Source organism: Salvelinus sp. IW2-2015, linkage group LG21 (genome assembly GCF_002910315.2).
Source record: "Salvelinus sp. IW2-2015 linkage group LG21, ASM291031v2, whole genome shotgun sequence".
Lineage (NCBI taxonomy): Eukaryota > Metazoa > Chordata > Actinopteri > Salmoniformes > Salmonidae > Salvelinus > Salvelinus sp. IW2-2015.
The window spans coordinates 1,725,672-1,753,156 of record NC_036861.1 but is presented as its reverse complement, the minus strand read 5'-3'; the positions used below and the strand labels follow the sequence as shown (position 1 = coordinate 1,753,156).

Below are 27,485 nucleotides of genomic sequence, written 5' to 3'. Positions count from 1 at the left end.
ACCAACAATAAAGCAGATTCTCATGATTAAAAAAACCTAAACAAGTAATAGTTTATTATAAAATGCAGAGCAAGGCAGAATAGCCAAAGTGACCCCCAAAACGTTGCAAGGAGAATCGTAACAATACGCAGCACAGCGCAGATATATTGTTCTTGAACACACCTCAAACTGAGCTGACAGCAAATATGGCGATGTCCATGAGGAGGGCATTACTGCCTCTGCATCGGATGAGATTCAGCAATTTGAAGGTATTATTTGAGAGAATATTGATTACATTAGCTATACATTTCACATAATTCATTGAAATGTTGACTGCTCTGCCCGAGAAAATGCCACCGAAAAAAGCTGTAGGTTTATAATCAGCAGTAGCTAGCTAGCTAAGTTAGCTAACCTAGCTAAACCCAGCAAGCAGATCTTTTTGGAAGGCAACTCTTGCTAAAACAGTACATTTTTCAACTGACTAAGTTTTAAACCAGTTTAGCTACCTCGCTAGTCTATACTCATTAATCAATCACCGTAGCCAACCTAAAATGCATGTAACTTAATAAGATGTCATAATTGCATTTTATAACACTGTTTTCTTCAGTCTCTTTGACTAGCATCATCTGATTTTTGTATTTATTTCTAAAAACCAAGTTGTTTGTTAAACTAAATGCAAAAACGAAAATGTTCTCGAATGTACCATCATATTATGATATTAACCATACAATAATAACCAATTGATAAGGATGTGCAATTCTCTTATCTCCGTGAATTTGCAAACCACATGAACAAATTGTGCTATAACCTTTATGCATAGACTGGTACTCCATGATTTCTTATCTAATCCACCTGCTTTTCCCTCATGCAGAATGCAGAGGCTTCGCTGGAGGTACGGTATCCCCTGCCCTTTGTTGTCCCGGTAAGGACCAAGAAGCGCTACTTCATTCCCCCCGCAGTGGGGATTAAAGGAAAGGCAGCAGCGTCGGCAGACCAGGAGGCCAAAGCCAGAGCGGCAGGTGTTGTCCTGAGGCAGGAGTACATGGAGAGAGCCATCAACATCGCCTGCACTGGTACAGACCTGTTTAAGTGCATTCGTACACTTTTCAAAATGTCAGACAGTCTGGCACTACTGCTGATGACTGCATATCAGCAGTAGTGTAAGACTTATGAGCCATTTGAGAATAAATGTTGTAGACTTGTTCTAAAAGCAAGCTAGACCAGTATAGTATTAGCATATACATTATGGTCATCTTAAAGTTAAAACCTTCAGTTTGTTGTGCACAGAATCAAAGTTAACAGGGTTGCCACTGTTACAATGAAGCAAATAATATACATAGTCACAATAACCAATATCTCTCTCCTTTCCACTACCACAGCGGGAGTGTTTGACCCCTATATCCCCCCAGAAGGTGATGCTCGTCTCTCCAGTCTGTCSAAAGAGGGYCTGAAACAGCGCACAGAGCAGATCAAACAGGGTGCTGCCTCCCAGCTAGCGTGAGACACTCTTCCTGTGTCACACTCTAACATTGCCCGCCGCCCCATTGTTTATCTTTTTGTAGGATATTGAGCGATTGTTCCTTATCTTTCACACACACTCAAATACTCCCAGCTAGCAAAGACTGTCTGTCATGTACTCCTTAGATATTCTTACTCTCTGTTACTATTAGACTTAGAATGAGTACCTATTTGTCTCTTATATTGCATTAACGTCTTTGGCATTGAAACAAACCCGGTTACACTTTAAACAAACTTTTATAAAGGCTTTATAGTCCATTCATGAAAGCCTAATAAAGGGTTTATGAAGGCTTAAAAGTAGAATTTCATTTAAAGTGGGAACACCAAACCTTCTCTCCACTGCAGGATACGCAAGATCAAAGAGCATGACGCTGAGTTCACCACAAAGGCGTTCCCAGTGAAAGCTCAGGAGATCTTCGTTGACGCGCACAACGCTCTCACACAGTAAGAGATACACTCACTCTCATATGACCCAAATCAACTGCTCCCTATCCTGCTTACACTCTTGGCTACCAGGCAAAGATGATCTGTGAAAGGGGTGGGTGGTGTCCCCAGTTAATCCAGTGAGGCATTTCTAATGGAAGTGAGATAGTGACTCACTGTGCTCATGATGGATATATTGCCTTCACTGATATAGCTTGCTGTGAAAGTCTGTTTAGGCCAATTTTGTTTGTAAATCTGAACTACCTGATTTGGCTTAGTTTTTCGGCTTGCTCATTAAGAAGATGCAACAGTAACTTGAAACAGTCTAACCAGGTCTTGTCTTGAAGTCGCCTAGGCTAGCTAGTGCTAGCCAACTTCTTTTGCCAATTAGCTTCAGGTGATTAGTGTGTGACCGTGGCGAAGTTGGTTTGACATTGGATAGCCTTGGATAGCCTATCTCTGGAGCTAGTTGGTGACCGTCAATAAATTATACAATGTAAATGGGACAATATTTTCATTTTGTCCGTCTTTTAGTTGTCTCCATAAATACTTTCAATATTTGTATATCAATTTCTACAATTTATAGTTTGTCATTGAAATAAGGTACTATTGACATTTAAAATATTGTTCCATGTACATTGCATTCAGAAAGTATTCAGACCCCTTGACTTTTTCTGCATTTTGTTACGTTACAGCCTTATTCTAAAATGTATTATATACTTTTTTTTTCTCATCAATCTACACACAATACCCCATAACGACAAAGCGAAAACATAAAAAGCAGAAATACCTTATTCAGACTCTTTGCTATGAGACTCGAAATTGAGCTCCGGTGCATCCTGTTTCCATTGATCATCCTTGAGATGTTTCTACAACATGATTGGAGTCCAACCGGGGTAAATTCAATTGATTGGACATGGTTTGGAAAGGCACACATCTGTCTATATAAGGTCCCATAGTGGACAGTGTATATCAGAGCAAAAACCAAGCCATGAGGTCGAAGGAATAGTCCGTAGATCTCCGAGACCGGATTGTGTCGAGGCACTGAACTGGGAAGGGTACCAAAATATGTCTGCAGCATTGAAGGTCCCCAAGAACACAGTGGACTCCATCATTCTTAAATGGAAGAAGTTTGGAACCACCAAGACTATTCCTAGAGCTGGCCGCCTGGCCAAACTGAGTAATCGGGGGAGAAGGGCCTTGGTCAGGGAGGTGACCAAGAACCCGATGGTCACTCTGACAGAGCTCCAGAGTTCCTCTGTGGAGCTGGGAGAACCTTCCAGAAGGACAACCATCTCTGCAGCACTCCACCAATCAGGCCTTTATGGTAGAGTGGCCAGACGGAAGCCAATCCTCAGTAAAAGGCACATGACAGCCTGCTTGGAGTTTGCCAAAAGGCACCTAAAGGACTCTCAGACCATGAGAAACAAGGACTCTCAGGTCTGATAAAACCAAGATTGAACTCATTGGCACAAGCGTCACGTCTGGAGGAACCCTGGCACCATCCCTACGGTGAAGCGTGGTGGCAGCATGCTGTGGATGTTTTTCAGCGGCAGGGACTGGGAGACTAGTCAAGATTGAGGGAAAGATGAACGGAGGAAAGTACAGAGATCCTTGATGAAAACCTTCTCCAGAGCGCTCAGGACCTCTGACTGGGGCGAAGGTTAATCTTCCAAAAGGACAACGACCCTAAGCACACAGCCAAGACAGTTCAGGAGTGGCATCGGGACAAGTCTCTGAATGTCCTTCAGTGACCCAGCCAGAGCCCGGACTTGAACCCGATCCAACATCTCTGGAGAGGCCTGAAAWTAGCTGTGCAGCGACGCTCCCCATCCAACCGGACAGAGCTTGAGAGGATCTGCAGAGACGAATGGGGAAAAACTCCCCAAATACAGTTTTGCCAAGCTTGTAGCGTCATACCCAAGAAGACTCAAGGCTGTAATCACTGCCAAAGGTGCTTCAACAAAGTACTGAGTAAAAGGTCTGAATACTTATGTAAAAGTGATATTTCAGGTTTTTATTTTGAATACATCTGCAAAAATGTCTAAACCTGTTTTTGCTTYKTCATTATGGGGTATTGTGTGTAGATTGATGGGGGGAAAATGCATTTAATCAATTTTAGAATAAGGCTGTAATGTAACAAAATGTGCAAAAAGTCAAGGGGGCTGAATACTTTCCGAATGCACTGTACAGTGTGTATTTTACCGATGGTCCCTAACTAGCCCCATGGGTATATCAAATGTCAAACCAAATTGACCATGGGCATTAAAATCTGGTCGTGTGCAGCTGCGCACCAAATTGATGATTACTTGGGTGCTGCCAGCTTTTGGCATGTGGGCAAGTTTGAAGTAAACACAACCCGAGGAAAACTGTTACAGTCCCATTCATTCCATGACATACCGTTTTTTGCTATCTCGAATATCTCCGTTTTGGTCGAGATTTACTTTATGACCAAAATGATCCTATTTACACTTTGTAGTAAATTTTGAAACCAGAATAAATGTTTTTGGCTCATCGATGCCACAGGTCACTATCAAAACAAGAAGTTGCTTTTTAGGGGCAGTCGCTCTTCTAAGTGTATCACCCTTCTTCTGTCTGTGTGTTTTCAGGTTTAACAAGGAGAAACTTCACTCCCTTGTGACAGAAAGGTGTTACCCTGTAAGTTCTCCTTCCTTCAGGCAGTTATTGTCACCATCACCAGTACACTTGCTTTAACTGTTGCTGTTTGTACAATACACAGGCTATTTATTTCAACATGTATATTTATCCTCAGTTCTATTTGCACTGATACAATCCCAGTGTTATCATGATGTCATGAAAATTGCTGCTGCTGCAAATATTGTGTGTGGCTGCACTTTAGGATTGGGCGGTATATAGATTGTCATACCGTTTCTGTACCATACGGGGGTATGCGGTGTTACCAGAAGTGCACACATGGGGCTCTGTTTTTAAACGCTCAAAACAATTTAGGCAACAGTCCTCTCGATCCAGGAGGGAGTTGAATGTCTCTGCTGTAAGCAAGACGCTTGATCTTGACGACATCTAGCCAGTTAGCAAACCAAATGCATAGCTGCAGCCCTGGCTTGGATATCATTTCTTTGACATTTCTTAGTTATAAGTAGTGGGCTAGCACATACCGACCTCACATGGTCTCTATCGCCCAAGCCGATTGTACTTAATTTTACGGTACAGAATTAACCAGGTATTTTACTAAGAAATAGTATGATCAAATGTTAATTATACTTGTAACCTATGTTATAACCTATAAGTTACTTGTTGTGTTTTGTCTTTGGGATGCTCTTTTAGCTTAGATATGGCATTAGCTCACTGTCTGTCCATCCTGTGCAGGAGATGGTGAGGGGGAACCGCTACAAGACGCTGCGGTGGCATTTCGTGGAGTCCCTGGAGCCGCCCAAGGTGGTGCACGCCCGCTGCCCAGACATGGTCAGCAAAGGCAACATGTACGGGCAGGTTACGGTGCGCATGCACTCCAGACAGGTGAGACGGACAGTCGCAAACACACGGTCTGTCACTCCGGAAATGGTTGTCGTCATTTTGGAATACTGTCACGACGAGCCGTTAAACAAGTATATAACACACAGGTTGGGTACTATGGAATCCCACATTTTGAAACGTTAAAAGGAGACAATGGCGGTATGCTTAGCTTTAGCTATAAGGGTCTGCATTTATTTATAGACTGAAACATTCACATTTCATTAGCATAGTAGTAATGAGTGAACCAATTAGTAATGAGTGAACCAATTCTCTCTTAACTCATTCTCTTTTCTCCTTCCCCCCTACCTTTTCCTGCTCCCTGAATCTGTCCCACTCTTATGGCTGAACGTAACCACTCTAATGTTTACATCATCGTTTCACCATTATCCTCAATAAGGGTTGTGTTACCTTGTTGTGTTACCTGAATTAACATCATTCCTAAATTGTTAACTTGTGTGTTCTGGTGGTTAGACCCTGGCTGTCTACGACCGCTTCGGCAGACTGATGATGGGGAGCGAAGAGGAGCCCAGGGATGTGCTGGAGTACCTGGTTCTGGAGAGGCACCTCGTCAACCCATACGGCATGTGGAGGTTACATGGCAAGATAGTACCAGCCTGGGCCCCAGTGAAGGAACCCGTCGTCAAGGTGACCTTTCATAGGAGTCTGTAGCAAGATTACTGATTTAAAGGGGCACGTCACAAATGAATGAGGTTCAAAAGTGGTGATGTGCCCCTTTAACACTGTTTACCAAAGGGTTGATTAGAAAATGATTAGATGACTAATGAAATTCCTGAATACATTTTCAGTTCATTACCTGAATGGATTTTAAATGATTTTTTAAATGTACTAAATCTCTGTTATTTACCATATGTGTTTTGTCTCAGACAGTTTTAGGACTGGCCTTAGATTTCTCAGATTTCTTATGGTACACACAAGCTAATATGAGAGCCCATTTGTCTGTGGTTGTAATTTCTGCTCACTGGCTTTTATTTGCTCTGTTTCAGACTGTTATGATCCCCGGCCCGGAGCTCAAGCCAGGCGAGGAATTTGAGGGGCTCAACTATGAAGTGCCCAAGCCTAAGGCTGTGCAGTGGCACAAATAGACCACAGGTGGGAGCTGTAATTCTGAGCCAGCACATACGTTCACATTTTTTTAAGAAACCATGAAGCTACATTTAGTTTTCTGCGTTTATATTTAAAAAATACACTGTTTGTTACACCTTACACTTGTATATCTCAAACACTTCAAATAATCCATATTGTCCAGATCTGTAGAGATTGTATGGTTTATTTCAATGGTGAATATATTACATGTTCATTTTAAAGAATACAAAAATAAAATGTCCCATCTCTTTTTTTCATACCTTTTTGGATTTCAGTGAATGTATAGTTATCAGAATAATCTACTTTTCATCGGCAATACATACAAAAATAACTGAAATCAACAGAGATAATTTTCAACATGCATACAAAAACGATGCGTTGTGTAATGATGGTGTTTGATTCTACTTAACAAAAAGACACAGCACACCCATTCAAAAAACACATTACATGCATCAAAAAAAACACTCCCAAAACGAAGTTGGTCCATTGCGGAAAACACGAGGCAACACATGAAGATGATATCACCACGGTACGACATTTTCATTTTCACTGAATGAGGAGATGTGGCAAATATGGATGGATACATTTGGTAAATAAAGCATGGAAATGGTGAATAAATCAATGACAAAGGGCCTTATGTACAGTTTTAGCGGGACTATACTGAGGTGCAGTTGTTTTAGGGCAACTGTTTCCAAGTTGAGTTGTATGCTTAAAAAAAGAATGTGAAAAAAGGTTTGGTCGTGCATCCTCAAAGTGCAGATATACCTTTTTTGAAATATGTATTTATTATTCTGCTAATAAAATTGCTATTGTAAATTATTCAAAAGAACAGATTATAGCTAAATCAGTGTTGAATTAGTACGATTTAAGTTCTCTGTTAAAGTTAGATGTATTATATTATTAATATTAGCACTGTGTCTGTGGGGACATGATTATGTTGTTCTACATTACTGACATTAAATTTGATATCCTTGTAGCCACGACTGTGTAATTGACACAATTGACTTTGAAAAAGCACAGATAAATATTACAGCTGGAAAGCTGTCCTTAAATAGTTTGGAATGTGTTTATAGCAGGCAACAAAAGGACATGCATCACCACCGTTGTAATCAGTGATTTCCAAACTGCTGGATGTGCTTCCAGGTTAACCTGAAGGAGCACTGGTCTAGTGTAGATTATATCCCTGTGTGTCTATAAGGATTTATCACCAGCTTCGTAAGGCTCAGGCTGTTACTTTTTAAACACATTGTCAACCTTTTACAGCCATGGCAATGGGGTTTTAACTGTGTGATACAGAAGACCGCAGTGTCACTTATAAACACACAAAGACACAGAAAACAATATACCTTTCTAAAAAGGGTAAGAAGAAGGAGAGGGACTGCATCCAGACGCTTTCTCTAATTGAGAACTTGGGAGGGTAAATGTACCTCTGGTGGGCAGAGCTTTTGCAGATCCTGGCCCAGGGACGTATTGCTTGTGGAGCAGTGTCTTTCTGGGGAGTGTTATGGATGGACAGTCCAGGGGCCTTTGCTACATTCAGGTTTGCAGAGGTCATGTCCGATTCATTACCCCCCCTGCTATAGGACATCTTTGCACAGTGACCCAGTCAGTGAATCGGGTGTAACAACCCACTGAGACCATTCTTGTTCTAGCCAGTAACTGACAGGCCTGGCGTTTACAAGTCGGATGGGAAGACGAAGGCTTCTGCAGCACTTTCGGCATCGTCTTCCTCCTCTTCCTCTTCAGGAATGTTTTCAGGATCCCATGTAAAAATGTCAGAGTTATTGTCGTGTTCCGTGATGGATGAGGGGGATGATGGTGGTTTGGTCCCTTCCATCTCCCAAGGGCACATAGCATCACGCCGAGCCAGGGGCACGTTAGCTTTGGTCGCCTCTGCCCCCTGCGTGCTGCCGGCTGCAGATTCTGCAGCGTCGCCCTGTTCCATAGAGAGTGCACCCTGGGTCTCTGTGACGTCCTGTCTGCCACTGGCAAGGATAGTTTCCTCTTTCTCTGCAGACTTTTCTGGTTCATCAGTTTCCCATGGGCAAATGTCTGCTTGAACACTTTCTTGCTTTTTTATCTTCTCTGGTTCTATAGGATCCCTGGTCTCCCATGGACAAATGTCTGCCTTGGTGCTGTCCTGGCTTTTAGTATTTTCTGACTCTTCAGCTGGACCAGTTTCCCATACACAAACATCTGCCCTAACACTGTCTTGCTTTTTCATCTTTTCTGGTTCTTCGGGGACATCAGTTTCCCAAGGACAAATATTAACTCGAACACTGTCTCGTCTTTTCTCTTTTTGTGTTTCCTTGGAGATATCTGCTTTAGTACTGTCTTGTCCATTTGTCTTGTCAGTCTCTCCAGTTTCCCAGGCACAAACATCAACTTTGACACCATCTTTCTCCTCTGTCTTTTTTGGCTCCTCAGTTTCCCGTGGACCAACGTCCGTTTGAGTGCCATCTCGTCTTTTTGTCTTGTCTGGCTCATCATTTGCCCCAGTTTCCCAACGATAAACCTCTGCTAGAACGCTGTCTTGTCGTTTAGTCTTTCCTGTTTCCATGGAGACAATTGCCAGAGTGCTGTCTTGCTGCTCTGTTTTCTCTGTTTTCTCAGTCTCCCAAGGACAAATATTTACTCGAATGCTGTCAGTCTCTTTTGGATCAGCTTGAGTTCTGCCTTGAGTTTCCCAAGGACAAACATTTGTACAAGGGCCGTCTTTTCCATCTGTCTTTTCTTGGTCTCCAATGTCCCTTGGACAAATGTCTGTTTTTGCAACAGTGGTCTCCTGGGAAAATGATGTTTTGGTGATCTTTATGGTTATGGGTGGCATTGGACTCTCCTCTTCCCAAGGACAAAGTACTGTCAAATCTTTTGGTGGGTCAGGGAATTCCCATGGACATGCTTTTGCTAAGGGGACACTTAGTTTTTCAGGGGCAGATTTAGCTTGCTCTGTGCTTTTTGTTTGTACATCTTGTTTCCCAATGCTTGGCGTGTCTGTTGATTCCCAAGGACAGACATTCTCCCGTACACCGTCTTGGGATTTAGGGGTCTCTTCAGATTCCCATGGACAGACATTGGCATGTATTGTCTCCTGACATTTTGGTGGCGCATTACGTAATCCCTTGTCCTCCTGTGGATTAACATTTTCATAAATAATCGGCACCTTTACTTTTTCAGGGAAGGAATCCCCCACATCCCAACGGCAGACATCAACCCGTACACTCTTTTGGGGTTTCAGGCCGTGAGAAATCTGTGGCGTTTCATCAGTTTCCCAAGGACATACATCTGTTGGTTTCTTGTTCAGACCCTCTGGTTTCTCCTCAGACTGGTTGGACGCTGAGGTAATTGGGATAGTGGAAACATCACCTTCCCAAGGGCATACATCTCCCCGGACACTCTCCCGTCTTTTAAATACTTCTTCTGATTCCCAAGGACATACACTGGCACGTGCAGGCGCCTTTGGATCCTCCTCTGGTTCCCCCACCTCCCATGGGCAGATGTCTGCTGTGGTGCTCTGTTGTCTCTGTGGGGCCTGCTGGGAGGAAGCAGGAACATCCCATGGGCAAATATCTGATTGGGAAACACTCAGAGCAGGCCTAATTTGGCTACCTCTTCTGTGAGTGGAAGGAGTCTTAGCTGTGCTATGTGCAGTGCTTTCCCTTGAGATGAACACGTTTTCATACACACTGTCCTTTTGCATGTCCTCTGAGTCCCAGGGATAGACAGTGGACTGTACAACCACTATTCTCCTAGGACTTCTTTCAGAGGAATCACTTGAAGACAGTCTGATTGCAGCCTGTTTCACGAGGACAGGTTTCGCATCTCCTGTTGTCATACTTATTTTTTGCTGTGTCCTCTTGTCTACGCTTGAAACGCTACATTTCTTCTCCAAGTTTGAAACACTTTGTGATTTCGTTTCTGCGCTGGAAATGCTTGGCGTTTTTAATTTTAATGCTGCGATGACGGCGATGGCGGCTACACTCCCCTGGCTTTTTYGTGATATTGAGTCCWGTTTCTTTACCGTATCTCCTGCTGTCTCCTTTTTGGATTTTTCCTTGATGCTTGCATCCACAGATCCTACGAAAGATTTCACAGAGAGCCATTTCTGGGTGGAAGTGCGGAAGGAGAAGGCCCGCATGTCCTTTGCAGCCTTTGGGGACCCAGGTACACTAGTGGAGATGGGAGCCTGGGGTCTCGGGGACTCGCATTCTGCCTCTCCGCCTTGTGAATCCCCAGCAGGACTTTCTGCTGGGGTAGGAACAGGTAAATGGTCCCAGGGGCAAATATGTTTCAGTATTGGTGATGATATACTCTCTGGGCTCTGTGGTTCTTCCTCAGAGGGAGCAAAGGTAACGTGTGGCTGGTTCTTATTGGCAGGGCGTTCCTCCGCCAACTCCCAGGGACACACTTCGGCCTTGTCATAAGACTGGGATTGCACAAGGGCACTTGAGGTCTGGTCCTTGATAGCGATATCCTGTTGGGACTGCCCTTGCTCGCCTGGGGTATTTCTTCCAACCCGGTAGGTGTCTTCCAGACTGTGGGCTTTAGTGGACGCTAAACTCAGTGACTTGTGTAGCTTGGTAGGTCCAGGAAACAAGAGATTGTTATCGACTGTAAGGTTTTGGGCACTGGCCGACTTACAGACCAATGGTGCGATATCCAGCGAGTCTGTCTCAGAGCGCTGTGAGCATCTCTTAGCTAGATTCGCCCTTAACATGGTGTCGTGCAAGGAGGGGTCTTTATCGGTTACATAGTCATAGTCACTTTGAGATTTACGCAGCACTGGTGAAGACTGCTTTACTGGTTGATCTTTGTAATTTACGCTAAAAGTATCTGGCGCTCTCTTACTGGACTCGGCGTGCGTAACATCCCTGCTGCCCARGTTGACCTCTTTGCCATCACGGCTGCACTGTCGRCTCATGGACTCTGGGATCTCAGTGATACGCTTTATGATGGACCGGCCCAGCCCGCGCCGAGAGMTGCGCTTCTTCTGCAGGTGGGGGTTGTTTGCTGTCATCTTCTTGGTCTTGTGGACCTCCAATTGACCATACAATTTCTTCAGCTCATCCTGGTGCAGGTGAAAAGGAAGAGAGAAGGAAGGATAAAGGGAATTAGGGAGGGTATTGGTATGAGTGAGCAGAGGAAAAGCCATAGGGAACAGTTAGTTGGGGAAGAGTTATTGTTAAGGACAAGGAGAGCAAGTTTAGGGAGAAGAGAAGGGGCAGGCGGAAAAGAAAACACAGGTCAGGTCTATGCCAGGCCACATATTGTGAAATACACACAGGGCTTTTTATGTGTAAGTTTATAATGAAAATTCTAATTGGTTTTAAATTWGTATAAAGTAATCCTACAAATGGTTATARCAGTAATTCAATGTTTATAATTGTTTTATTTTACTAAAGTTTAAATTCTATTTAATCATTTCTCCCCGTCTTGGCCTGGACAGTGCCTGAATAGAAATGGTCACTTAGTAAGGGTCCGGGGCAGAAAGGGAGTTTACCCGAATGTCATCGGGGTCCAAGCTGTGGTCACTCCAAACTGCTGAGGTAAAACTGCTGTTGAGGTACGAGCCGGATCGCCGCAAGTCCACCTCATCCTCATACACTTCCTCTGCAATCTCCTCTCTCCCCGCCCTCGACACATGGAGGAACTACAGAACACACACACAGAGTAGTTATCATGTGTCAGAGACAGATTTATACTTACATTGCTTGTGGAAGAAAATTGCCATGTACCTTGGGTATGAAGAGCAGGGCAAGTGTCACGGTGATAGTGACATGCGTATGGGTGAAGAACAGCAACAGCATCCAGTCAGGATGCAGAGAGGGCATGACAAACCTAAGGAAAATATAGAACAGGAAGACATGTTATATGTCCCTATACAATAAGCGTTTCTCCTGGTGAATAAGCATGTTTTATTCAATGATGTATATAAACCCTGGATTGCTGATGCTATGTATTGGCCGATGAGAGGCTTTGAAGCCACCGGTCAGCCATATTGGCACTCCCCAGAAGAAGCAGTCCTCCATAGGAATTAAATGTTTCAAGGACAAAAGTACATGAATTTAGGTAWTTTTTGTTGTAGTGGGCACAGTAACAGAACTTTCGAAAAATGATACTTTACGGAACATGTTATTTTTTTATTGTCTTTTTTATGTTTAGCTCACATAATATAATGTAAAGTATGCATTGTGTTTGTAATAAAATAAACGTATTGTACAAAAAACATGAATAAATACATTTCTACAGCTTTCAAAATATTTTTCACAATGGTGGGGGAGTGCCAAGATGGAGGTGCGGTGGCTTCTAAACAGCGCCCCCTGTCAGTGATCTAGTGTAGGCCTATATACTATAAATCATTGGCTTTATCCCAGTTAACTGCCTCTGTTAAGAGCCAAGTATCATGTACGCTGGTTACCGTAGCAGGTGGAACATGGATGATAGCAGCAGCTCGTTGTGTATGGCGATACCTATGTAGCGAGGCTCGTGGAAGGCTGAGGGCACTGGCTTCACAGCACTGCACAGTAAACTGCCCCAGCACAGAAACATCAGCTCGGCTGAGTCAGACAAAGAGACAGACATAACGTTTATACTCTTCTCATACACAAGTAGTGTCAGGCAGTAATGTGTTGTTTTGTCTGGGTTTTTTGAGCTCAAAATCATCTTTGTAAATTGATTTTACCCCTGACCTCAATCAGGAATGTGATTTGTAGCTCAGTGTTCTTTTATTTGAAACCAGACAGAAAAAGCCAAATCGATAACAGTAGCATCCACTGGATTTTTGGTTTTGGTCAATAGGTCTACACAAGAATGCCCGTGTGCTGGAGTTTCTCTTTTCAATATAGATTTTTGTTCTCTGTATCACCTGGAAAACACAAACAACCCTCTTTTTCAATTAGTGTTATCCACTCACCCACGGCCATCATGTAGTCCCAGCGGTCCAGGTCACAGAGGCTGAAGCCCTGACCATCCGACGTGGTCGATATGATCAGTAACGGGACGTTACGGTCACGGTTCTGTAGAACGCCYGCGGTCCACGCACACAGGAACCAGCTGACGGTCACAACCATGACTCCCAGCAACCTCAGCAGGTGTATGCTGGACATGTAGGGCACTCTCTGGGCTGTGCGCGACAGGAACACCTTGAGAACCCTGTATGTGTGGGAAGTTGACTTGATGTTACTCATTCCACAGAGAGATACATATACAGACACTTTTTGAATTACATTACAGCATACAAACTGATCTGAGTTCAGTGAAAGATCTCACAACATATTGTTCGACCTGACTATAACGAGGGGATACACATGCGGTGATACTGACGATACGTGAAATGTAGTAGTGAGAGAGTGCAGTAGTACAGACCTATATATCTTCAGTGTTACCGTTCCATAGACTATGGCAAAGCCCAGAAGTCGCACCCAGCGAAGCAGGATGCATCGGAAGGTGCTGGGCTTGAAGTACAGGATGAATACCTGAGGGGGAGAGATAGAGAGAGGCATTAGCAGATGATCTATCACGCAAAATCACTCCCTGTGAGCTTAGTTTACCTTGTCTTTGTAGTTACAATAGGCAACAGGCTTTGTGGATACAAATAATACAGAACCATAATTGATTAGAATGTGTTTAAATAGAACATTTCTACCTTCTTCAGAGGAGAGACACGTTATGCACTTAGTAATCACAACTGTATACAACAGTACAGAACGTATACAGAAATGCGCAGTGTACAGGACCGTGTGTGTACATGAGTGGAATTGTATGTGTGCTCTAGGTCGGTGACCGCGGCAACAGTAGATCAAATGGCTGGAGGGCTAAAGGGGGCGGTGTGTGACCACCCCAGGTCGGCCCTATCAGAGATGAGAGAGTCTGTCCCTCGGTTGCCCCTTTGTCTGGGCCAAACGCTCCACAGTTACAGCAGACTGAAAGGAATTTCACCTTTGTGTCGGCCTCTTTCAGCGTCTGAACTCTCCCATATGTGTTTCTTTAGTGTGTTGTTCCGTAGTAGTGGAATACAGCAAAGCTCCTCCTATTTTGAAACGGAGAGAAGGGAACACATTAATATGTGTATATCGCACATTACAGTGGGGAGAACAAGTATTTGATACACTGCCGATTTTTGCAGGTTTTCCTACTTACAAAGCATGTAGAGGTCTGTCAATTTTATCATAGGTACACTCTCCTGTGTGAGAGAGAATAACTAAACAAATCCAGAAAATCACATTGTATGATTTTTAAGTAATTAATTTGCATTTTATTGCATGACATAAGTATTTGATAATCAGAAAAGCAGAACTTCATATTTGGTACAGAAACCTTTTTGGAATTACAGAGATCATACGTTTCCTGTAGTTCTTGACCAGGTTTTACACACTGCAGCAGGGATTTTGGCCCACTCCTCTATACAGACCTTCTCCAGATCCTTCAGGTTTCGGGGCTGTCGCTGGGCAATACGGCTTTCAGCTCCCTCCAAAGATTTTCTATTGGGTTCAGGTCTGGAGACGGCTAGGCACTCCAGGACCTTGAGATGCTTCTTACGGGCCACTCCTTAGTTTCCCTGCCTGTGTGTTTCGGTCGTTGCCATGCTGGAAGACCCAGCCACGACCCATCTTCAATGCTCTTACTGAGTGAAGGAGGTTGTTGGCCAAGATCTCACGATACATGGCCCATCCATCCTCCCCTCAATACGGTTGCAGTCGTCCTGTCCCCTTTGCAGAAAGCATCCCCAAAGAATGATGTTTCCACCTCCATGCTTCACGGTTGGATGGTGTTCTTGGGGTTGTACTCATCCTTTCTTCTTCCTCCAAACACAGCGAGTGGAGTTTAGACCAAAAAGCTCTATTTTTTCTCATCAGACCACATGACCTTCTCCCAATCCTCCTCTGGATCATCCATGGTCATTGGCAAACTTCAGACGGCCTGGACATGCGCTGGCTTGAGCAGGGGAGCTTGCGTGCGCTGCAGGATTTTAATCCATGACGGCGTAGTGTGGTACTAGGATGTTTCTTTGAGACTGTGGTCCCGCTCTCTTCAGGTCATTGACCAGGTCCTGCCGTGTAGTTCTGGGCTGATCCCTCACCTTCCTCATGATCATTGATGCCCCACGAGGTGAGATTTTGCATGGAGCCCAGACCGAGGATGATTGACCGTCCTCTTGAACTTCTTCCATTTCTAATAATTCGGCCAACAGTTGTTGCCTTCTCACCAAGCTGCTTGCCTATTTTCCTGTAGCCCTCCTAGCCTTGTGCAGGTCTATAATTTTATCCCTGATGTCCTTACACAGCTCTCTGGTCGTGGCCATTGTGGAGAGGTTGGAGTCTGTTTGATTGAGTGTGTGGACAGGTGTCTTTTACAGGTAACGAGTTCAAACATGTGCAGGTTAATACAAGGTAATGGTGGAGAACAGGAGGGCTTCCTAAAGAAAACTAACAGGCCTGTGAGAGCCGGAATTCTTACTGGTTGGTAGGTGATCAAATACTTATGTCATGCAATAAAATGCAAATTAATTACTTAAAAATCATACAATGTGATTTTCTGGATTTTTGTTTTAGATTCCGTCTCTCACAGTTGGAGTGTACCTATGATAAAAATTACAGACCTCTACATGCTTTGCAAGTAGGAAAACCTGCAAAATCGGCAGTGTATCAAATACTTGTTCTCCCCACTGTATGTAACTCAACCTTGTGTTCTAGCGAGCGAAGTAATATGATCAATGACCTACAAGGGCACCACATGCCCCCATCATTTACCATTGGCTTGAACGGGATACTTTGATCAATGATTCAGGGTAGATACATGTGTGAGTGAGTTGTGCAACGACTACTTAATTGGGATAATGAATCACACAAGTGATTGATAACCTATCGCCGGCCATCGAGTAATGCAGAGTTATGCAACGAATACATTGACTGCATCCCAAATGGCACCCTATTCCCTATATAGTGCGCTACTTTTGACCAGGGTCTATACGGGTGCCTTTGGGACGCAACCTTCCCCCTCCCAACCACCAATCTAAATCCCCCATTACGATATAATCCCCAACCCAACGCAGTGATCTGAAAAGAGCGCTCTTATCTCCACACTCACTCACTCATATATTATCTCACTCACCGGGAAGTACAGGAGCAGAGAGCCAAACAGGATGGTCTCCAAAAGCAGGAGACCCGATGCCCGGATCCTCTATAGGGGGAGGTGAGATAGACAGAGGGAAGGGGGAAAGGTGAGATGGAGGGAGGGAGGGTAAAGAGGAGGGATGGATGTGGGGGAGAGGGAAGGTGAGGGGGAGGGAAGGGGTGAGGGAGGGCAGAGAAGACGGAAGGTAGAGGTCGATGGAGAGAAGGATGCGGGTGATGAGGGGGAGAGAGGGAAAGGGTGGATGAGGGAGAGAGAGGTGGAAGGGGAGATGGAAAGTGAGGGGAGGGGGAGCGAGAGGAATTGAGGAAACATGATTGGTTCAGTATGATGTGCTTATCTTACAGTGGTTTGATTTCTGATGTCTCTGTGGACCATCGCTGCTCCGTGTTTAACCATTTAACTCTACATGTGTTGATGTATGCAGAGACTAGGCCCGTGGAGCACTATCTTAGAGAGGAAGAATGGCTAGGGGGAGGTACAATTATACTAATGCCCCTGCTGTAATGTGATGATACATGAAGATATACAGGTAACTGCCAAAATAAAGGAAACACTTGAGCAAATGAGGGGTACAAGTACATTACCGTTCAAAAATTTGGGGTCACTTAGAAATGTTCTTGTTTTTGAAAGAAAAGCACATTTTTTGTCCATTAAAATAACATCAATGTCACGATCGTCGTATTGTGGAAGAGAGGAGGACCAAGGCGCAGCGTGATAACAATACATCTTCTTTTATTAACGAAGACGAACACGAAACGAACACTGACAAACTATACAAAAACAACAAACGACCGTGAAGCTATAAAACGAAAGTGCAGACACAAGCAACTAACGTAAAGACATAGACAATCACCCAAAACTACCTAATGACTATGGCTGCCTAAATATGGCTCCCAATCAGAAACAACGATAGACAGCTGTCTCTAATTGAGAACCAATCTAGGCAACCATAGACATACAAACACCTAGACTGAACACTGCCCCATAAACATACAAAAAACCCTAGACAATACAAAACACATACATCCCCCATGTCACACCCTGACCTAACTAAAATAATAAAGAAAACAAAGATAACTAAGGCCAGGGTGTGACAATCAAATTGATCAGAAATACAATGTCGACATTGTTAATTTTGTAAATGACTATTGTAGCTGGAAACGGCAGATTTTTAATGATATCTACATAGGCGTACAGAGGCCCATTATCAGCAACCATCACTCCTGTGTTCCAATGGCACGTAGCTAATCCAAGTTTATCATTTTAAAAGGCTAATTGATCATCAGAAAACCCTTTTGCAATTATGTTAGCACAGCTGAAAACTGTTGTTCTGATTAAAGAAGCAATAAAACTGGCCTTCTTTAGACTAGTTGAGTATCTGGAGCATCAGCATTTGTGGGTTCGATTACATGCTCAAAATGGCCAGAAACAAATAACTTTCTCCTGAAACTCGTCAGTCTATTCTTGTTCTGAAAAATGAAGGTTATTCCATGCAAGAAATTGCCAAGAAACTGAAGATCTCGTACAACGCTGTGTACCACTCCGTTCACTGAACAGAGCAAATTGGCGCTAACCAGAATAGAAAGAGGAGTGGGAGGCCCCGGTGCACAACTGAGCAAGAGAACAAGCACATTARAGTGTCTAGTTTGAGAAACAGACGCCTCACAGGTCCTCAACTGGCAGCTTCATTAAATAGTACCCGCAAAACACCAGTCTCAACGTCAACAGTGAAGAGGCGACTCCGGGATGCTGGCCTTTTAGTGGACAAAAAATGTGCTTTTCTTTCAAAAACAAGGACATTTCTAAGTCACCCCAAACTTTTGAATGGTAGTGTATATTGAAAGCAGGTGATTCCACACAGGTGTGGTTTCTGAGTTAATTAAGCAATTAAAACGTCCCGTTCCATCATGCTTGTATAAACATGCCCAGTTGGCCATTAGTTTGGCTACCATGGCTAGAAGAGATCTCAGTGACTTTGAAAGAGGGGTATCAAAGGAGTATAGGGGGTTTAAAGYRTGTGTGTCTCAGCCACCAGATCTCAACTCAATTRAACACTTATGATTCTGGCACGGYGCCTGAGACAGCGTTTTCCTTCATTAACAAAACATCAAATTATGGAATTTCTCATGGAAGAATGGTGTCGCATCCCTACAACAGAGTTCCAGACACTTGTAGAATCTATGCCAAGGTGCATTGAAGCTGTTCTGGCGGCTCATGGTGACCCAACGCCCTATTAAGACACTTTATGTTGGGGATTTCCTTTATTTTGGCAGTTACCTGTATGTTGGCCCTACTGTATGCATACATCTGATATCGGATAAATGTATTCATTCGTAAGCTGTCACATAGAACATGGCTTAAGATATTCAATTCATGTTAACACTCAGGGCTCATATTCAGGAGTCTTAGAGTAGTGCTGATATAGAATCAGTTTGGCCTTATAGATCGTGGTGAATAATATTATATGGACAGGGAGGACCTGATCCTAGATCAGCACTMCTACTTTGAGACGTTTTTTAAATTCAAGCTCAGAGCCCAGAGTTAGGTATTTCCACATTTCTTATCTAGAGTGACAACGACGATGATGAGTAATGACAGAAGACGTCAAGATGACTAGATTACCTGTGATAGAGCCACAGAGTTTCAGCATATGCTTTATACAAGGAAGCAATATTCTAGCACTGACAGTGTTTCAAAAGAATGAGGGAACAACTTAATTGTTACTTTTAACAGAGCTTCATATCAATTTCCTTCTAAGTATAGACTAAAGTAGCACTGCGAATAAACWTTGAAACTTGAAGATTAGTGAGAACTTCATAATGAAACCGCACAGTTAATCATCAATGATGGCTTGTTGTAGAAGTTGCCCCTAACCACAGATCTAGAATCATATGACTCTACCATTAACCTTAACTGTTAGAGGAGCTACTCCAGAGGTGTATTCATTAGGCACCATATGGAAGAAAACATACTGCAACAGGGAGGGACTACCTTAACTTGTCCAACAAGAAGCACTCATTTTCATTTTCCGTTGCTATACATTTTGCTACAGTGTACCCTAATGAATATGACCCTCTCACTCACTAGAACTCACTCACCCTGCTGCGTCTGAACTGGTAGGCCACCAGCATGCTGATGAACACCAGCAGCATGAAGAAGCCCTGGACGGCCAGCACCCCGGCTCTGAGGAACCGGTCCTCCTCTACCCAACAGGGGGTGCCGTCCTCGCAGCGCCTGCAGCCCGGCCAACAGGGGAGACAGATGGGCAGGGCCGGGTAACACAYGCYACCYCCCTCCCCACCGCTGTYGTTCAGRGCACCACCTTCTGTATTAGACACGCACGGGGATAGAAACAAAGACAGCTGGACAGTGACGACAATACRTCTTTAAGTATTGTCTTAGAGCTGTTTTTGGCTTACAAGTCAAAAGATTACATCACCTTGACCAGGGTCTTATATAAAGTAAAGTTCTTAGACAAACATTGAATTGAAATGTTCTTGCACTAGCCTGTGGGCCCTGGTCAAAAGTAGTGCACTATAAAGGGAATAGGGTGCCATTTGGGATGAAGCCTGTGTGTCTTCTTTACCATCCATTGGGGGGCTGTAGTATCCCTCTTTGCAGCGACAGCAGTACTGGCCCAATCTGAATCCCTGGCCTGTGATTGGCTCACACTGGAAGGTAGTAAAAGCAGTGGGGATTAAAGTTCACATCACAGTACAAGGACAGGGGTAGTTTGAGTTTTGATCAATCCTTGTCCCTGATTGGCTGGAACCTGATTGGCTAGAAGGAGTCTACGCACATGATTACCAAGGATGAATAGGGTCCGTGAGGTGTCGAGTTTGACATGCCTGTATTAGGAGGACTTTATCATTATTGCAATATCCCCACTCCACACCTGAAAGGGGACCTCCTAGAGGAATAAAAAACAATTCAATGCAAGTAATACTTTCTCTTTGGCATATCTGCATCCATTGCAATGTTTCCATCTGTAAACAGCTGTGGACGTCAGAAAAACCAATGCAACCAAGGCATCATTAYCTGCTGCTGCTGTAATATCAGCATTTCTGTGTGAAAATGGCCAAAAAAACAATGTTCTCTTGTTATGATAAAAAGTGCTTTGTTGGTATGAATTGTTACAGTTAGGTGACTGTATTGCCTATGCCTGATTGGACTGACATGCTTGGCCGTTCTTGATGGAGATGGAGTGTGTTCCACATGTTCTCTCAGCCAGCCTGGTGTTAGTTTTTCCACCATGATGCTTCCCAGCACAGCAGCACTCAGTCAAGGAAACACCCATTTGGACGCTTGCCCCTCGCCTCCGTGTTAATCTAAGTTAAACCCTAAATGGATATGTAATGCCTCGCTACCAAGAGCATTATCCCTTTTCTACCAGTGAAATCCCATATGCACACACACGTAGGCAGACACACACACACAAACACATGCCCACCCTCAAGTACATGTGCAATCCCACATCAGGTATTGACAGACCTAATGGCTTGCTTAAAGCAGCAACGGTCATCTAAATTGTTAAAAGGTTTTAAAAACTGTTATAATAAATGCAACAGTTGGACAATGGATGAAGATACTCCAAAAGTTTTGAGTTTGTATATTCCGTGAGATATTGACTGAATTAGAGTTCAGGGATTTTGGTGGGAATTCAGGTATTCCATTTTATTGTAAAATTTCACTTTTCTTTCTTAGAATGCACTCATTTACATTTACTTATTGTATCAGGTATTTTTTAAATTATATGTACCTAATTTGCATAAATACACCAGACGTATTTGCAGATATGAATAAATTAACACAAAGGGGAGGAACAGGCCCGCAACCACCAGACACTTGCTCGGTCAACCCTACCTGCACTTGCTCGGTCAACCCTACCTGCACTGTCTCATTTATTACTGTTGTTGTCACGTTCTCCTGCATAATTCAACAAGTGTGATAATAGCAGGATACCCTTAGATTAAAAATAAACACGCTTGGCTCTAGATTACACCTACAGTATCTAAACATACTTTACATTGTTGGCGAGATCAGACATAATATCACTATAATTCGAGTCYTCATTTTCTGAAGTTGGTTTCACTTCAGCGCATCTAATTTGTAAACATTTCAACTGTATTAAATTATTACTTTTTTCAATTCCACAAAAAATTAACACCCATCAAAAGAAAGTTATTTTTCTTCTCTTTCTTGTGATGTACGCGTCGAGACAGTGTGTTAAATCCCTGACGAAGCTTTAGCGTTCGTATAGATTCAACAGAAAGACAATGTATCCCATTGAGCCCATTACAGCCATTGCCGGGGTGTGTTTGACAGGTCATAACAAACATTTCCACGGTCGTAACGTTAACGGGAAAAAACGACATGCACAAGCAAGAGTATGAAAGAGTCAGAGGATTCAAATGAAAGGTATCAATCAGCGAGAATTAAGTGACAAGTGGATATTCAACCCTCAAACAGGAAATAGATGGCTGAAAAATACAAATCCTCAGGTGGGCGGGGTAAACGCGTTTCTACTTAAAGGGTTAAATATTTGTATGTGCCATGGATTAAACTGAACTCAGGCATGAAGGCAATTTAATTATCAGATGGTGATGGCATACATAGTAAGTAATTAAAAAGTCAGCCGGTTGGTAAACATAGCATGGACCTGCACTCCAAAGCCTCATGAGGTACATATCAAGCTCACTCCAGAGGCGTATTTGCTCTATGGCTTGACTCTTACTGAGTGTCTATCTAATATGGTTCATTGTGTGTTTTTTTTATTGCGTTATGTCATTTTGATTGAGAGAGGTGTTTTTTATTTTTCTTAGTCGACTGTTATATGGATTTACAATTGACTTGGTGAGTAATTTGTATGTAACACACACACACACACACACACACACACACACACACACACACACACACACACACACACACACACACACACAAGTGAAAGTGAAAGACACATCTGTTTGCCTTTTGAAAAAACCTGATAAAGGTATCAAATCACTTGATTTAAGTATAGCTAGATCATATAGTTTAAATACAGTATTACATCTTTTTTAAAATTGGTTTTAATGCAAGTCATCTCTTCCCCTTTTTTAAAGAGGCCTTAGCCCGCAATTAAACATGAATCAATTAACTCCTTTTGCAGAAAATTAAATAATCTCTAATAAAACATCCCATTCTACCTGGAAATCAATCTCTCTCTTGTTCCACCTCTGACCTGTCTCTGGATGTTCCATGAGGGGACAGGATGAGACWAGAGAGGGGATGATGCTGATGAGATTGGGATATGGGTGTGCTCCTGTGTTGTTTCTGTCTGTCAGATGAGTGATGGGTGCATGGGGATTGGGGGACGGATGTCGTTCAGGGCTGGATTATCATCTTAATCCTGCAGATCATCCCGCCGCCACCCAACACAGCTATCTTTAAACAGAAGGGCGGGATGAGAGGGAGAGGATTGTGTCGGAAAGGACAGATGAGGATCAAACAAGAGAAGGGGAATAAATAGGGGGTGAAGGTAAAGGAGGAGCAGAGGAGGACAAATATGAATGGATAAGGGGATGAGTGGAGGATAAAAATGTAAATGAAGTAACACGTGAAGGATGGAGGTGGAGAGAAAGAAGGGGTGAAAGACAGAGAGAAGGATGGAGAGGATTGTGTCGGAAAGGACAGATGAGGATCAAACAAGAGAAGGGGAATAAATAGGGGGTGAAGGTAAAGGAGGAGCAGAGGAGGACAAATATGAATGGATAAGGGGATGAGTGGAGGATAAAAATGTAAATGAAGTAACACGTGAAGGATGGAGGTGGAGAGAGAGTAAAGCTATTTAAAGCGGTTAGGGTTGACGAATGTATTTATATGAATCATATGATGTAACAWTACCCACTACTACTACTTAAATACTGCCTATATGGTGACTTACCAAAGTATATAGGTTAGGGTTTGGATTATTGTAGTTTATTCAACTCAACTCCACCACTTACGATGGAGTTGCGCGGCGACTAGTGTGGATGGCTCAAAAACTGCAGATTTTAGCCCCCAAAGAATAGCCCGCAATTACACAAGACGTTGTTCTGTGTAACTGTGGGCTATTCTTTGGGTGATTTAATCAGTAGTTTTGAATCAAATCAAATCAACATTTTCTGTGACGTCGGCRCTCCAGTACCCTCAACTCCAATGTAAATCATGGAGTTGAGTTTAGCCAGTTAGGGGGTTTTGCAGTCTCTTGTGACAGAGTAGCTGGCCAGCCCACTCAAGGTTTGGTTCTAGGAGATTTAGGGCTCAATTCAATCAGATCTGCTTTAGCAGACATCTGCATAGCGGTTGTTTTGGCATTATCGGGGGTGGAAGTGCGTTAGAGCGGTGAAATCCACAAGTGGCTCCTGGCATTATATCTACAGCAGATATCTACACCATTGGGTGCATGGAGTTGCATTAAGAGAATTCCAATGCAGCCCTGTTTACAAGTTCCAACACTGGAATGTGAGATCTACACCTCGATTAGGCTGATAGAAATCCTCATTATTTTGTTGAATGACTTTCAATTTGAACGTACTAATGTATCTGTAGCCTACACTTTCTCGTTCTCAACTTCTAATGTAGGGGTTTCACCAACAACGAATTCAGCTGGAGAAGTTGTGCCCCCATTCATTTTCAACGAGGGCATGCAGAGAAATGTGCGGGGGATTATGAGAAGGTGAGCGGCGAGAACCCTGCTAGCAGAGCAGTAGAAGAAGTTGAGCTCTGCTCTACTTTATAAAAACTTCAATCAAAGCGAAGCATTGGAGCAAAGCATTGTCAAGAGAAGGAGTTGCCTTTGGTCAAAACCCACTGTAATGCGATTGGGATGGGTGTGGCTTCGTGACAATGATCAAGMGCAGCTGCTCACCGATTTGACAGCTCCAACGCTATCACCGGTTAACGCTTGATCTGATTGAATCTAGGCCTTGGTCAGAGATAAGAGGTCCTGTAACTCTTCAACAAMAATTTGGGGTTTAGTTACTATTTTTCCAGGGCTTAAACATTTTGAGAATCTCTTTACCTCCATGGTGGTGCGGTTGCACTGGTGTGTGTTGGCAAACCAAGCGTCCCCCRTGGCACACTGGTTCACATCAAAGCCTTGTACGTTTACATCCACACGGATTACACCCCTGGCACAAGAGCGCGCACACACACAAAGAGACACATCCATTTCAGTAAAGGAGACTATCCTGGAAACTAACTGGACACAAACAAATAGCAAATAGCAACATAAACAACAAGACCTTTTATGGGAACAAATATATTATTATTGKAATTGAATCATCCATATTCAACTCTATCGCCTGAAGCTTGACATTTTCTCTAGATCAACTTCTTTGGCCTTTAAAAGTGCCTTACTTTGAAATGTCAGATGGTATCCAGCAATGGGTAATTCAATCATATCTGCTATTTCAAATGCTTATCAAAGTATCTCCAGTGTGGCTCTCTGGTTACTACTATAGGCCCTACTACTGCTGGGGACAGATATTTTTAGAGCCAGGCACTAAATGTGAATTATAGTCTACTGGGGGCAGGAGTAGTGGGTTGGGGCCATCATAGTCCTTGATGATGGTACTAAACCTATCTWCCTCAAATGATGTCATCAGTATGAGACACAGAGAGAGACATGGGTTTGTCCAAATGGCAGCCTATTCCCTATGTAGTGTGCTACTTTTGACCAGGGCCCTCGCCCAACTCGCCCTGGTCAAAAGTAGTGCACTATATAGAGAATAGGGTGACACTTGGTCAAAACCTATATAAGCAATAGAGTGTCATTTTAGACGCAGCGAGGGTCCTAACTCACCTGAACTCAGGGCTGAGGTCGGGCTTCAGGCCGTAGAAGGAAGTGGATAGGGTGAGCAGCCAGCCCGGCAGGAACCGGCCGTCCTCACACTCTAGGAATGGCCCATTGGCCCAGCGCACCCCGCTGCGATTGGTCACGTAGCTATCGCCCCGCCCCCATTTGGGCGTGTCCAGGGTGCTGAGGTCATTGAGGAGGACTCTTTTAGATAGGGYYGAGGTGGGCTGKTTGGAGGAGGCGGGAAACTTGAAACTGCTGAACCAGGTGTCGTCGGGTGCGGGGGCCGGGAGGTGCAGACTTTCCCATTGGCTAGAGAGGTCCTGGAGGAGGATGYTCTGGTACCTGGGGGGGGCAGGGTTCCGGGAGGCGCGGAGCACRAGCTGSGGGGYRGTGGAGGCTGGGTCGGCRTCAAAGGTRAGGAGGGCCTGCCGGATGAGGGGGTCGGCCTCCAGAAGKGCGCGCACCAKGGCGTGGTACCACTCCATGTCCTCTCGCACACTGCTCTCCCGCAGGTCGCTGGCCTGGAAGATCATGTTGAGGAAGTTGGCCGTGTTGGCCAGGGCGTCCATGGACGGTCGGAGGGGGACATAGAACCCCCGCGGCAGGGGGCCGTTCTGACCCGTGAGACTGTACGCCCGGTCACACTCCACTATCTCCAAGGCGGAGTAGTCCCCGCTGTAGAGAAAGACCTCTGCCGGCGTCCAGTCCTCCTCTGGGGCTTCCGAGGGGGTCGTGACCGACCCTGAGGGATCGGGGCTGTAGGGGGTGCCCGACTCCCCTGTAGCGCTCACAACGGACGACGTTGGGTCCTCTGACTCGGCTGTAGTCCCCAATTCAGAAACTATGCTAACCTGCGCTGAAAGGAGGGGCGTGAGCAGCAACAGGAGGAGCCAGACAGGGCCCATTCTCAAATCCACTCCCGTTGGGGGGGCCATATACTAATACCCCCCTCTTGTATAATCTCTAGTCTTGACCTTTTTCAAAATCCTCAAATAAATTTCACATTTTGGCCGAGGCTTAGAAAGCCTCATAAGCCTCTTCTCTCATCTCTCTTTATGTCTCTTCTCCTTCTCTCCAGTCGTAGTCATACAGGCAGAGGTGCTCCAGCAGGTGTCTGCTGTAACGACAAGGGGGAGTCGATCATCTGTAGCACTGTCTCAGACACACAACACACCGTGTTCATTTGTGCCCCATAATCACACACTCCTCACACACACACACACACACACACACACACACACACGGATAAAAAGTATACTCTCTACCTCCGATGGGAACTGGGGGAATCCAAGTTGTGTTCCTGGTTAATCCTGCATGTCGGTGGGAGGGAGACGGAATTGATGGGAAAATCCAGTGCCGTTCCCGCTCAATCCCACTACCATTCCCATCATGTCTGCAGTCAATCTGCCTGTCACTCCCATGTTTGTATTCCCGTTTCCCGACGACGAGTCCCCTGTCAGAGCAGCAGCAGAGCAGCGAGAGACAAAACCAACCGAGATTAGAGAGAGAGAGGTGCGCCACACTCCCAGCCCAAAACAAGCGCTAGCGTGTACAACAGGAGGATGCAGAGAGGGAGGAGGGGAGTGAGGGAACAGCCCAAAATTGAGTGTCTGAGGCAAGGTGGGGGGAGAGAGAGAGAGCAGGTATAGTAGTGTGTGGAAGGGGAAAGAAAAAGAGTGGCTTTCCTCCGTCTCTCTCTCTCTCTTCTGCACTCCTCCTTCTGTCTGCCTGTTACATTCTTGCTCGCTCCACAGTTCCTCTGTAAAGCATTTCTCGCTCTCACTGTCCACTCTCTCTCTCTCTCTCTCTCTCTCTGACTGACGGTGATTACCCCTGCTCCTCAACCTCTACTCCCTCTCTCTCTCTGCCCCTGCCTCTCTCTCTTTCTGTGATTCCCCCTCAGTATGCTGCTGGAGATGCTAATGTAACTGTTGTGCCTGTGGAGTGATGAGAGTGCACATCTGTTGGCGGCAGGGACTGCTGTGTATGTCTGTGTGTGTCTATGTGTGTG

At 44.3% G+C, this 27,485-nt stretch overlaps 2 protein-coding genes across 2 annotated transcripts; one reads left to right on the top strand and one right to left on the bottom strand.

The window, feature by feature from the left end:
* Nucleotides 1-6,778, top strand: mrpl45 (mitochondrial ribosomal protein L45). The gene is made up of 8 exons (XM_024013922.3): nucleotides 1-248; nucleotides 851-1,052; nucleotides 1,359-1,476; nucleotides 1,843-1,941; nucleotides 4,530-4,578; nucleotides 5,269-5,418; nucleotides 5,887-6,060; nucleotides 6,420-6,778. The coding sequence occupies exons 1-8, from the start codon at nucleotides 186-188 to the stop codon at nucleotides 6,516-6,518; spliced, it is 954 nt and encodes a 317-aa protein (XP_023869690.1). The 5' UTR covers nucleotides 1-185; the 3' UTR covers nucleotides 6,519-6,778.
* gpr179 (G protein-coupled receptor 179) lies at nucleotides 6,686-27,266 on the bottom strand. The gene is made up of 12 exons (XM_070433795.1): nucleotides 26,740-27,266; nucleotides 25,478-26,591; nucleotides 24,695-24,803; nucleotides 20,240-20,324; nucleotides 19,752-19,978; nucleotides 16,630-16,698; nucleotides 13,885-13,994; nucleotides 13,433-13,671; nucleotides 12,938-13,076; nucleotides 12,255-12,357; nucleotides 12,020-12,169; nucleotides 6,686-11,587 (listed from the first exon to the last, which is right to left on the bottom strand). The coding sequence occupies exons 2-12, from the start codon at nucleotides 26,407-26,409 to the stop codon at nucleotides 8,195-8,197; spliced, it is 5,556 nt and encodes a 1,851-aa protein (XP_070289896.1). The 5' UTR covers nucleotides 26,410-26,591; nucleotides 26,740-27,266; the 3' UTR covers nucleotides 6,686-8,194.
* Nucleotides 27,267-27,485: the final 219 nt, after the last annotated feature.